At 45.6% G+C, this 12256-nt stretch overlaps 1 protein-coding gene across 1 annotated transcript in view; it reads right to left on the bottom strand.

The window, feature by feature from the left end:
- LOC139219596 (low-density lipoprotein receptor-related protein 2-like) overlaps positions 1-12256 on the bottom strand; it is a 50894-nt gene that overhangs the window by 3505 nt on the left and 35133 nt on the right. The window contains exons 60-74 of the mRNA XM_070851514.1: positions 10629-10745; positions 10421-10537; positions 9601-9738; positions 9054-9176; positions 7347-7475; positions 3417-3548; positions 3069-3194; positions 2413-2556; positions 2159-2324; positions 1828-1956; positions 1459-1679; positions 1086-1268; positions 763-882; positions 416-503; positions 65-129 (exon numbers count right to left, since the gene is read on the bottom strand). Of these exons, the coding sequence (XP_070707615.1) occupies positions 65-129; positions 416-503; positions 763-882; positions 1086-1268; positions 1459-1679; positions 1828-1956; positions 2159-2324; positions 2413-2556; positions 3069-3194; positions 3417-3548; positions 7347-7475; positions 9054-9176; positions 9601-9738; positions 10421-10537; positions 10629-10745 (1998 nt within the window). The remainder of the gene's footprint in view (positions 1-64; positions 130-415; positions 504-762; positions 883-1085; positions 1269-1458; positions 1680-1827; positions 1957-2158; positions 2325-2412; positions 2557-3068; positions 3195-3416; positions 3549-7346; positions 7476-9053; positions 9177-9600; positions 9739-10420; positions 10538-10628; positions 10746-12256) is intronic.

Below are 12256 nucleotides of genomic sequence, written 5' to 3'. Positions count from 1 at the left end.
ATAAGAGACAAATGATTTTGAATGTCACGTCATATTTCTGGCCATAAAAACAAATCTACTGTACTCGAGGATGCAACCACGTTGTAAATGTTTGTCTGGCAGTATTCTCCCTTCCAGCCTGGAGGACATCTGTGAAACACAAAACAAACATTAGAGTTGTGACATTTCAAAACACTGCGTTCATTCACAGCACTTGTTGACTGAGTACAGCATCTATCTGAGCATCAGTTTTTATCATTTTTATTGTTCCCACAGCTTAGGAGGTTATATTTCCTCTCTTTGTTTGCAGCAGAATGAACATTTCTGGACACTTTTGAATTATTAAAATAAGAAGGTTTGGAGGATTGTGTAGTCTTAGTCATTTCTGGTTCATTTTCAGTTACTGGTTGACTAAAATAATGACAAAATTCCTTACTTGCAGAGAGCCTTGTTGTCATCAAAGTAACAGGTGGCTCCATTTTGACACAGACATGGTGGTGGCATGGTGGGCGGTGGATCAAACCCTGAAACAATTTATGTAAACATTCATAACATTGAAAGGAACATTACTGTCTCTGGTCAGAAAGATTTTTATAGTTTGACGTCAGTAGGGCTGTAATATAATTTTAGGTATATTACAGATTTATGATGGGAGAAAACGATGCAAGTTGTATCGAAAATAGTTAAAATTACGGTCATAGATACATTTCCTTAACTTCAAGCTATGATGCTCCATGTTTTTATGAAACACACGGAGGAAAATGAATAACTGGTTTTTCTTACCAGCATCACATTCAGTGCTGCTGCCGTGGACGAAGCTGGTGCCCTCAGGGCAGGCGCAGGTGTAACCCTCCGGTCGGAGCAAACACAGGTGGCTGCAGGTTCCCTTACATGGATTTTTCACTGCAGAAACAAGAACAGGCCTTTTGATCCTCTCTTATCAACCATTACTGTGGTTGCTTTTTCACTAGATTTTCTGAATGGAATACCAACATTATATATGAATAACAAGAAAATAGCAGTGAAAGAGACAATTATTAAATCGCCACAAGCACATTATAGTATGTTTTAATGTGTTTGAATATGAGGGCGAGTGTGCAGCTCACTGGTGATGGAGTTGTATCTCTGCTGCTGGTACACAGAGACCTGGCTCAGCCACGGCCCGGCAGTCAGCAGCTTGGTCTTGGCTCCGCGGCCAAACTTGTCCTGTCGGAAGACCTCACCTTTCTCCTGAGTGCTCCAATAAACATGGTCCTCGAACACACTCACACTGAAGGGGTTTCTCACATCTAGGCAACACAGTGTGAACAATTTAACTGAGCCCCAATGATGGAAACAGATACTGAATGGATGCATGATGAGGGAGCTTGAGGACGGCTGAATCACACATAGAGATACACTCATCTTGATTAAACATGTGCCCAATCATTTCATTTACAGGCTCAGGTTTCTGTAACAACTGTCCTCTCTAATCCTCACCTATGTAGACGGCAGTTCTACGGTCGTCTCCTGAAGGCAGAACAGACTCTATGCGGCTTTCTTTAGAGTCAGACCAGTAGATTCTGTCACCGTTGGTGAAGTCGATTGACAGACCGGTGGGCCAACCCAGGCCATCGGCCACTAGGACTTTCCTCTCCTGACCATCCAGCCAAGAGCACTCGATCTTTGCTGCGTCCCCACGGTCTGCCCAGTACAACATCCTGCAGATACATCGACCGTTAAATCAGGTATAAAATGTATAAATTGAATAAACATTAAGTGAAGCAAAACTACATAAACTGCCTGATATTCAGTGAGTGTGTTTGCTAATTTACTGTCTAACAAGTGTCGTAGCCCTGTCTGTCTCACCCTAGTCGTGGGTTGACAGCCACAGCAGACGGGTGTCCCAGCTCGGTCTTAACTAGGTGCTTTCTGTAGCGTCCATCCAACATGGCCACCTCTAACCTCTTCACCCTGGAGTCTGCCCAGTAAAGGTTCCTAGAAGAATACAGAACTATTCACAAAATATGCTCTGACACATGAAAACGTGCTATCAAGAGGCTGTATACTTGTTTCTGAAAATAAAATTCTTCACCAATCCCCATCTCTCATACTCATACAGCACTTATAAATTAATAATAAACTAGTAAAACTATAAAGTAATACTGAGGGAAGTGAAGAAATGTCAGCGCTAACACACCTGCCCACCCAGTCCACAGCAATGCCACCTGGTCTGGTGATGTACTTGATGCCGAGGTCGACAGCAGCACCGATGTTGTTACTGCCATCATCCACTGAAGGTATATATGCTCTCTTAATGGCACCCGGGACAGAGTCCTTACTAGCTACGGTGAAGTACACCATACCTGACAAAATGCAAGGAAATCATCAACATTATTTGACTAAAGGTTTGACCTTTTCACAGTATGTGGTATAAATCTGCATGAGACCTACTGGATCCGGTATTGTTGTGGTCCCAGTCGTAGTCCAGAGCCATAATGTGCTCCTCTTCTTGGAGGGAGTCGTGGTAGGTCTCTGTCTGCAGGTTGAACCTCCGGATACGAATGTTCTCTGGGAGAAGCAGCAAGGGAGTCGCTCCTGTGGAAGACACAGACATTTATACATTTATAATTCTTTCTCATAACTACAACTACTGCTACACAATGAGAAAACAGTGTTGCAGAAACATTATTCTATTTATTTAATACACAACCTGCATTTTGCAGCAGCCTACAAAGGAGCCACTTATTATAATTATACATTGTACAGATTAAAACAGTGAGGCCTCCACAGTGAAGAGGTTAAGCAGATCGTCTTTCAACAACAACAGACACAAGAATTTCTTTTATGTCACAACTGCATTCATGTTGGTTGAAATCTATAGTAGGTAAATGAAAAGAGGATCCTAACTAGATTTACTGTCACATCATTAATAAGTTATAAGATACAGATTAGTTCTATCTGCCTCTATATCTCCTTTTCCCTCTTTATTATATTTAAGGGAGACCAACTAAATTAATTTCAGTAAGCCATCAAGTCAACTTGACTTGTTGACCACATCTATGTGTTTGCTCTGGTTAAACAATGGCTCATAATAAGGTTATTCTCACCCTCAGCCTCGCACATGTTGCCGCTGCCCACTTTCCGGTAGCCGGGGACACACTCACAGTCGTAGCCGCCCTTTTTGTTCTTACAGGCCTGAGGGCAGGTGCCGTATACCTCGCATTCATTAATGTCTGGGAGAATGAGAGGACGCTGTGAGAAAGTACACTCTTGTTTGCAGATTTGGTGAGTGTGGTTTTTAACTGGAAATATGACATTTTAGTAAATATTCATTCATTCATGTTGTCTTTTGTGTGTGAGTTAATTAAAATGGAGCACTCTAAGCGGCCCTCCATCTGTCTGTCTGTGTGTGTGTGTGTGTGTGTGTGTGTGTGTGTGTGCGTGTGTGTCCGTACCCTGGCAGGTGTAGGTGCTGTCTGGGTCCACTCTGTATCCGGGTCTGCAGGAGCAGATGAAACCGGTGCCGTTCAGGTTGGTGCACTCATGCTGGCACAGCTTCTCCTCACAGTTGCGGTCGTGGCCAAAATCTGGGACCAGACAACACAGAGCACGCTCTCTGACACATTTAAAACAGCCTTTATCTCTCATTTTATGAGCTGTACCTTCATGACATCCATTGATAAATCAGCCAACAGGACATTTCAGAGCTTCACACTTTGGCCTAGGTTAGAGAAAATATCTATAAACATGACATCCGCATCCATCCATCATCATTTTGAGAAAATTATCTCAAAATGCAATCTTTAGATATCTTTTTAGGGAATGTTTTTTTTTCATAATTATAAGATTCCTATCTCATAATTGTGGGATCCATACTTCATGATTACAACATCTTTTCTCATAATTATGATGAGTCAGACTTGGGCCACGACCCGGCCCTGGATAAGCTGCATAAAAAGTGGATAGATAAGTCATAATTACAGAAGATGAAAGTCATTGTTATGAGTAAACATCATTGAAATTATGCAACAAATATCATAATTCTGATTTTTTTCCTTCATTTTTGGTGAATGCAATCTGTTGCTGTGGCCTTGATCTGCTATTATCTGTGTACATAATGCACCACCCGCCTCCTGTGGGCCCACCACCCGCAGAGGGAGCCGTAGGGGTCGGGTGCTATGTGGCACGGGTGGCGGTCGAGGCGGAGTGCCCCGACGACCTGGGCCTCGGAGACAGCCTCTAGCTGTAGGGACATGGAATGTCACCTCGCTGGGGGGGAAGGAGCCGGAGCTTGTGCGGGAGGTTGAGAGGTACCGGCTAGATGTAGTTGGGCTCACCTCCACTCACAGCTTGGGCTCTGGAACCCAGCTCCTCGAGAGGGGCTGGACTCTCCATTTCTCTGGTGTTGCCCGCGGTGTGCGGCGGCGGGCTGGTGTGGGCTTGCTTATAGCCCCACAGCTCAGCCGCCATGTGTTGGAGTTTACCCCGGTGAACGAGAGGGTCGCGTCCCTGCGCCTTCGGGTCGGGGACAGGTCTCTCACTGTGGTTTCGGCCTATGGGCCGAACAGCAGTGCAGAGTACCCGGCCTTCTTGGAGTCCCTGGGAGGGGTGCTGGATGGTGCGCCGACTGGGGACTCCATTGTTCTACTGGGGGACTTCAACGCCCACGTGGGCAGCGACAGTGAGACCTGGAGAGGCGTGATTGGGAGGAACGGCCTCCCCGATCTGAACCCGATCGTTCTGTTGTTGGACTTCTGTGCTAGTCACAGATTGTCCATAACGAACACCATGTTCGAGCACAAGGGCGTCCATCGGTGCACGTGGCACCAGGACGTCCTAGGCCGGAGGTCGATGATCGACTTCGTTGTCGTGTCATCTGACCTCCGTCCGTGTGTTCTGGACACTCGGGTGAAGAGAGGGGCTGAGCTGTCAACTGATCACCACCTGGTGGTGAGTTGGATCCGCTGGCAGGGGAGGAAGCCGGAGAGACTCGGCAGGCCCAAGCATATCGTGAGGGTCTGTTGGGAACGTCTGGCGGAACCCGCTGTCGCTGCGGTTTTCAACTCCCACCTCCGGGAGAGCTTCTCACAGATCCCGGGGGAGGCTGGAGATATTGAGTCCGAGTGGACCATGTTCTCCACCTCCATTGTCGGCGCGGCCGCTCGGAGCTGTGGCCGTAAGGTCTCTGGTGCCTGTCGTGGCGGCAATCCCCGAACCCGGTGGTGGACACTGGAAGTAAGGGATGCCGTCAAGCTGAAGAAGGAGTCCTACCGGGCCTTATTGGCTCGTGGAACTCCTGAGGCAGCTGACAGGTACCGGCAGGCCAAGCATGCTGCAGCCCGGGCGGTTGTGGAGGCAAAAACTCGGGCCTGGGAGGAGTTCGGGGAGGCCATGGAGGAGGACTACCGGTCGGCCTCGAGGAAATTCTGGCAAACTGTCCGGCGCCTCAGGAGGGGGAAGCAGTACCCCACCAACACTGTTTACAGTGAGGGTGGGGGGCTGTTGACCTCGACTGGGGATGTCGTCGGGCGGTGGAAGGAATACTTCGAGGATCTCCTCAATCCCACCGCCAGGTCTTCCATTGAAGAGGCAGAGGCTGGGGATTCAGAAGTGGACTCGTTCATCACCCAAGCCGAAGTCGCCGAGGTGGTCAGAAAGCTCCTCGGTGGCAAGGCACCAGGGGTGGACGAGATCCGCCCTGAATACCTCAAGTCTCTGGATGTACAGGGACTGTCTTGGTTGACACGTCTCTGTAACATCGCCTGGCGGTCGGGGACAGTGCCTCTGGAGTGGCAGACCGGGGTGGTGGTCCCTCTTTTTAAGAAGGGGGACCGGAGGATGTGTTCCAACTATAGGGGGATCACACTCCTCAGCCTCCCCGGGAAAGTTTATTCCAGGGTACTGGAGAGGAGGATACGGCCGATAGTCGAACCTCGGATTCAGGAGGAACAATGCGGGTTCCGTCCTGGTCGCGGAACACTGGACCAGCTCCACACTCTCCATCGGGTGCTCGAGGGTTCATGGGAGTTTGCCCAACCTGTCCACATGTGCTTTGTGGACTTGGAGAAGGCATTCGACCGTGTCCCTCGTGGCATCTTGTGGGGGGTGCTTCGGGAGTATGGGGTCCGGGGCCCTTTGCTAAGGGCTGTCCGGTTCCTGTACGACCGGAGTAGGAGTCTGGTTCGCATTGCCGGCAGTAAGTCAGACCTGTTCCCGGTGCATGTTGGACTCCGGCAGGGCTGCCCTTTGTCACCGGTTCTGTTCATTATTTTTATGGACAGAATTTCTAGGCGCAGCCAGGGGCCGGAGGGGGTCCGGTTTGGGGACCGCATGATAGCATCTCTGCTTTTTGCGGATGATGTTGTCATGTTGGCTTCGTCAGGCCGGGACCTCCAGTGTGCACTGGGGCGGTTTGCAGCCGAGTGCGAAACGGCTGGGATGAGAATCAGCACCTCCAAGTCCGAGGCCATGGTTCTCGACCGGAAAAAGGTGGTTTGCCATCTCCGGGTCGGTGGAGAGTCCTTGCCTCAAGTGGAGGAGTTCAAGTATCTCGGGGTCTTGTTCACGAGTGGGGGAAGGATGGAGCGTGAGATCGACAGGCGGATCGGTGCAGCGTCTGCAGTAATGCGGTCGCTGTATCGGTCCGTCGTGGTGAAGAGGGAGCTGAGCCAAAAGGCAAAGCTCTCGATTTACCGGTCGATCTACGTTCCTACCCTCACCTATGGTCATGAACTTTGGGTCATGACCGAAAGAACAAGATCTCGGATACAAGCGGCCGAAATGAGTTTCCTCCGCAGGGTGGCCGGACTCACCCTTAGAGATAGGGTGAGGAGTTCGGCCATCCGGGAGGGGCTCGGAGTAGAGCCGCTGCTCCTCCACATCGAGAGGAGCCAGCTGAGGTGGCTCGGGCATCTGTTTCGGATGCCTCCTGGACGCCTCCCTGGGGAGGTTTTCCGGGCATGTCCCACCGGAAGGAGGCCCCGGGGAAGACCCAGGACACGCTGGAGGGACTACGTCTCTCGGCTGGCCTGGGAACGCCTCGGGGTCCCACCGGATGAGCTGGAGGAGGTGTCTGGGGCCCGGGAAGTTTGGGCATCTCTGCTAAAACTGCTGCCCCCGCGACCCGACCCCGGATAAGCGGTTGAAAATGGATGGATGGATGGATAATGTACTATCGTTAAGTTTTCAATGCTGAACCAAAACATTTAAAATCTTGCAATCTTAAAAGATTTGAAAGTGCATTAGGGGATAACTGTAAGGTCACATTTTGTCATCAAAGAGGATTCACAGTGTTCGTTTCGAACAACATTTAATTACTGACTCTAAACTGACACCAACAGAGAATATTGAAAGTCAGTGCATGAGTGTTTTGTTTTGCTACTCACTGCAGCCTAACTCGTCAGTGTGGTCCCCACAGTTGTCATTGTGGTCACAAACGTATGGCAGGGCCACGCAGAGTCCGTTGGTGCATTTAAACTCTTCCAGTGTGCAGGGGGCCAGCGTGGGCTCTCGGCCTGAGAAGGACACAGGAATGAGTTATCAACACAAGCATGCAGGGAATAGTAGAGTGGGTATGCAACCCATCTGTAGAAGCATGTCCACCTCCACTGAACTAAAACTGAACAGCTTTTTCTACAGTGTCACTCTTCACTCCCAAACTGTCTGAATACCAAACAAAAAAGAATAACTAAAGTGTGTGTAAATGAGTGGACTGCCCACACTTGCAGATGAAAATAACCCCAAGCATCCCACACAGTCAACTCTTGTTTGTCTTTACTTTCTCCTCCCTAACAACTAATGGACTCAGAGGATCTATCCAATGTCCACCACCTATTTAATCTCCTCTCAAAATAATTTGCTGTGATTGATGTTTAAGCTGATTGTGTAACAATTCTCTAAAACAGAGCATTTCCTTATCCCTTGTATGCTTCAGGCTTTGTGTCCTGTGCAGACACACTGATGTCATTCTGGGATTTCCCATTTCACTGGCCTTAAAGAGGAAGGTACAGGAGGCATTAGTATTATTCAAAATAATCCTTGGTGGTCACAAAAACTGATGATCAGTGGTGCATCTGCTGAACCTGAAGTTCAGAAATCAGAAATCTGGCTATGACTATACTTAAAAAGAAGAAAAACACACAGTATTTTCTAAAAAACACAAAGACAAAACCTAATTAATATATCGCACATAGAGACAAAGTGGCTCTAAGTTTATCTCTGCAAGTGTGTACGTATTTGCATTTCTGTTTGTTTCCATGTCCTCCATGTCTCACTAAAACTTATGTGTGCTTGCAGTATTAGATTGTAATCATTTTAACTATTTTTTGATGTAATAGTAACAATCTGGCCTGTATGTAAATAGTTAGCCGTGCAGTTCTTGTCTGTACATAATAGCTATATATTAGGGTTGAGTGATATGACGGTATATCCTGTAAAAATGTGTCCACCAGTGGAGATTTGGCTATACCGATTCTACCGCATGACATGATTCACACAAATCCAGCTGCCTGGAAAGGTAACATGATTTGAAGCAAAAATAGAGGAGAGAGAAATTGTAAACACAGAGCTTGAGGAGCATGAGGTCAAGCTGGTATTTATTTCTACCTGTTAACCTTCAAACCTGTAACACTTATTGTATAATAATTGTTGTTCTCATTTGTAACCTTGCACCTTCCATCCAGTGTTTAGTTTGTATAGAGGTTCAAAATTAAAGAAGAAAATAATGACACGTACGACGTATGGCATTTAAACCATTTCATCATTGAATTTAGAGTTATACTGATATAAAATTACTCATGCCGTGATGATGCAAAGATTTTAGCCATATCACCCGCCCCTATATATTCAGGCTTGTTCATTTTTTAGTTTGATATCCTTGTTTAGGTGTGTGTCAGTGATACCATCTTTGCTTCATATTAAAATTTCTTTCATTAAATGTGAGTTCTGCCACACTTTATTTACTTGATTTAAGAGACCAGTTTGGTGACTAAGGATGATAATATACAGTACCTGTTATACAACAGGTAAACAGCAACATTTCTACTCATAACAGCCATGATGAACTATGCAGATTGTGGTTGTGTGAGTCATACAGAGTTCTTCCTTCTCGTCGCTGCCGTCTCCACAGTCGTCCTTCTGGTTGCACAGCCGGCCGGAGTAGATACAGTAGCCATTTGCACAGCGGAACCTGGACGGCATCTCACAGGTGACATTCACTGCACAAACACACACAAATCTGTGTTCAGACTAATCTGCAAGTATATGTTATTAAAAACACACTGCTGTTAGTGATGTTAGCTTATCAGGTCTTTAAGTGTCTTCTCTCTACATCATTGACTTAATTATGAGATAGATTTAAGGGGCTGCTTTCGTCCAGAGTCTTTGATCACTTAATAGTATTTGATGAAGAGAGGAAGGAAAATGAGTTTGTATTTACCAGTTTATGTATGAGACAAATTACTAACATGAAAATCCTCTGAATATTTTTTGATTCCTCATATTTAGCTCATTACTAAGGATTATGGTTGAAATTGTAATGTGATTTAAGGGATGGAAGATTATGTTGATAACACAGGGAAATAAACAGTCAACAAACTTTTTACAGTTTTTTGCACAACACACAAACAAAATGTTTCTCACAGCATAAACTGAGCTGTTCATCAGAGCGGTCGCCACAGTCATCAGTGCCATCACACACCCAGCCCTGGCTTACACACAGATGGTTCCCACACTGGAACTGGTGCTGAGGGCACCAACGGCCTCCTGGGTAACGAGTAGCTGTTGGGGTGGGGAAAGTAGTTAATCTCTGATATCAACTGTTTGTACATTTTTACTGTAAGAAGATCTGTTGATTATCACTTTTCATGATTTTGCAGCTCTGTCAGTCTCCATTCTGCATCAAGTACAAACAGACACACGAAGTACCCGTCCAGAACAACAACAGTGGCAACGTTTTATGTCTTTAATAGATGGTGGAGGATAAATAGATGATGGGACATGAAGGGGACATATGGTGGACAGCTTAAACCCTAGACCACTAGTGCACCCCACTAGTCCACAGTTTAACCATACCATATGTAGACCAAATGTTTGGACGTGAAACAAAAGCAACCATCCCAAACTGTCAGTTGTAAACATCCATTAGATCTTGATGAGCTTGTTAAGCCACTTTGTAGTTCCATTATCGTACTGTGGTACACTGTAGTTGTACTGGTACATTATGCAATTATACAATGCTATCGCCAACTATAATAGACATTGTGTGTGTTTAAGTAAGTGATTTATATGACTGCGTTAAACTGCTTCTTGAAGTGCTTGTGCTGTTTGTCCCACTGTAATGTATTTTACACATTCTCATACAAGGACATACAGATACCTAATGCACATATTCGAGATACAAGTGTACTAAAATGCTGTAAGGGCCAAGCAGTTTGCCATTAGTTTTTTGTTGTTTACTTACGACAGCTGGTCTCATCTGACAGGTCCTGACAATCAGGACGGCCATCACACTGCAGAGCAGCGGGGATACAGTGACCCGAGACACACTGGAAAGAACCTTCATGACACGTGTGCAACTCTGGAAGACAGCCAGGATGGTAACGTGTGTGTGCTGTTTATGACAGATAGAATATTTCAAAGCAGTGAGTTTGTGTGCAGCAGCTGCTCACCACAGTCCCGCTCGTCTGAATTGTCCCCGCAGTCGTTGTCATGGTCACACACCCAGTTTCCAGGGATGCACTGTGCATCGTCACATCGAAACTCACTTTCAGAGCAAGGCCTTGGCTCTATAGTTCACAATCACGACAAGGGAGAGACATACACGTCTTCAGTATGAATCAGAATGAGGCTTTTGTGTTTTATATGAACCCGCGGTCAAGAGTTAGAGTTAATGGCCAATGCTCTGATTTCTTCAATCTGGGACAGGGGACGAGGCAGGGAGATGCACTTTCCCCAGCTCTGTTCGCTCTCAGCATTGAGCCCCTTGCGGAATTGATTAGAAGTAACCCCCTTATACAAGGAATAAGAGATGAGGGTGGAAACCAACATAAAATAGCTCTATACGCGGACGACATTTTATTATTTATTGAAAAACCCCGTCCATTCAATCCCAGCTCTTCTACAAAATCTTCATGAATATGGTCTAGTGTCTGGTTATAAAGTTAACCCTGGTAAATCGGAAGCGATGATGGTGTCTGGGGCATGGCCTAGCGAGCTTGATGACATAGTATCCTTTCACAGATCTAAACAGGGTTTTAGATATTTAGGAATTACACTCACTCCCCAAGTAGCACAACTATACCAGGCTAATTATAAAAAACTATTTGAGATATTTAGAAATGAATTGGCAAGATGGGATGTGCTGCCGTTATCACTTTAGGGTAGAGTGGAGGCTGTTAAAATGAATCTACTCCCCAAAGTGATATGTTCTGGTACTTTCAAATTAGACACTACATCACAAGCCATAAAGATTGGAATATAATTAAAAATGCTCCAACAAATGTAGAGACATGTTTTATTAATATAATTAAAAATCAGCTTCCCGACAAAAAACATGGTTCTCATATATATAGAAATCTGTTACAGGATATACCGGACAATACTTTTTATATCAAAAATAAATGGGAGCTGGAGTTAAATATTATAATCGAGGATGGAGAATGGGAAACAATGTGCATTGGATGTCATAAGGGTATTAATAGTACCATGTGGAAGGAGTTTGATTGGAAGATGAAGACAAGGTTCTTTAAGACACCTTCGGTGGTTTCCAAATTTATAGACAACCCAGCTGCAATAAATTGTTGGAGAAAATGTGGAATGGTTGGCGATCACTCGCACATATTTTGGGATTGCCCAATGATGCTTCCTTTTTGGAAGGGGGTAAAGAGAGAGATAGATAAAGTTATGGGAACTGATTTACTATTCACCCCAAGTCAATTTCTTTTAGATCTAACTCCTGAAGACATGTACACCAGAGAACAAAAGTACCTATTACATATACTCTTGATGACTGCTAGGAAAATGGTGACAATAAATTGGATGAATCCACAGCCACCTACAGTGGCACAGTGGAAACAGAAGTTGAGGGAGGTGTATGAAATGGAGGCCTTAACTGCTCAATTACAATTGAAGGCTGATGTCTTTGTGAGGAAATGGCTACCTATAGCAAGATACCTCTATAACTGAGGGGAACCCCACACTATGTTGTAATGTCTTAACTGTCCATTAATTTATTTTTCACTTATTGATATTAAGCTCTCTGGGCCCCAAAAGAGTTTTATATGTATGTATGTATGTA

The sequence above is a fragment of the Pempheris klunzingeri genome, chromosome 20, assembly GCF_042242105.1.
Source record: "Pempheris klunzingeri isolate RE-2024b chromosome 20, fPemKlu1.hap1, whole genome shotgun sequence".
NCBI lineage: Eukaryota > Metazoa > Chordata > Actinopteri > Acropomatiformes > Pempheridae > Pempheris > Pempheris klunzingeri.
The sequence above is the reverse complement of the archived record's forward strand: the minus strand, read 5'-3'. Positions and strand labels throughout refer to the sequence as shown.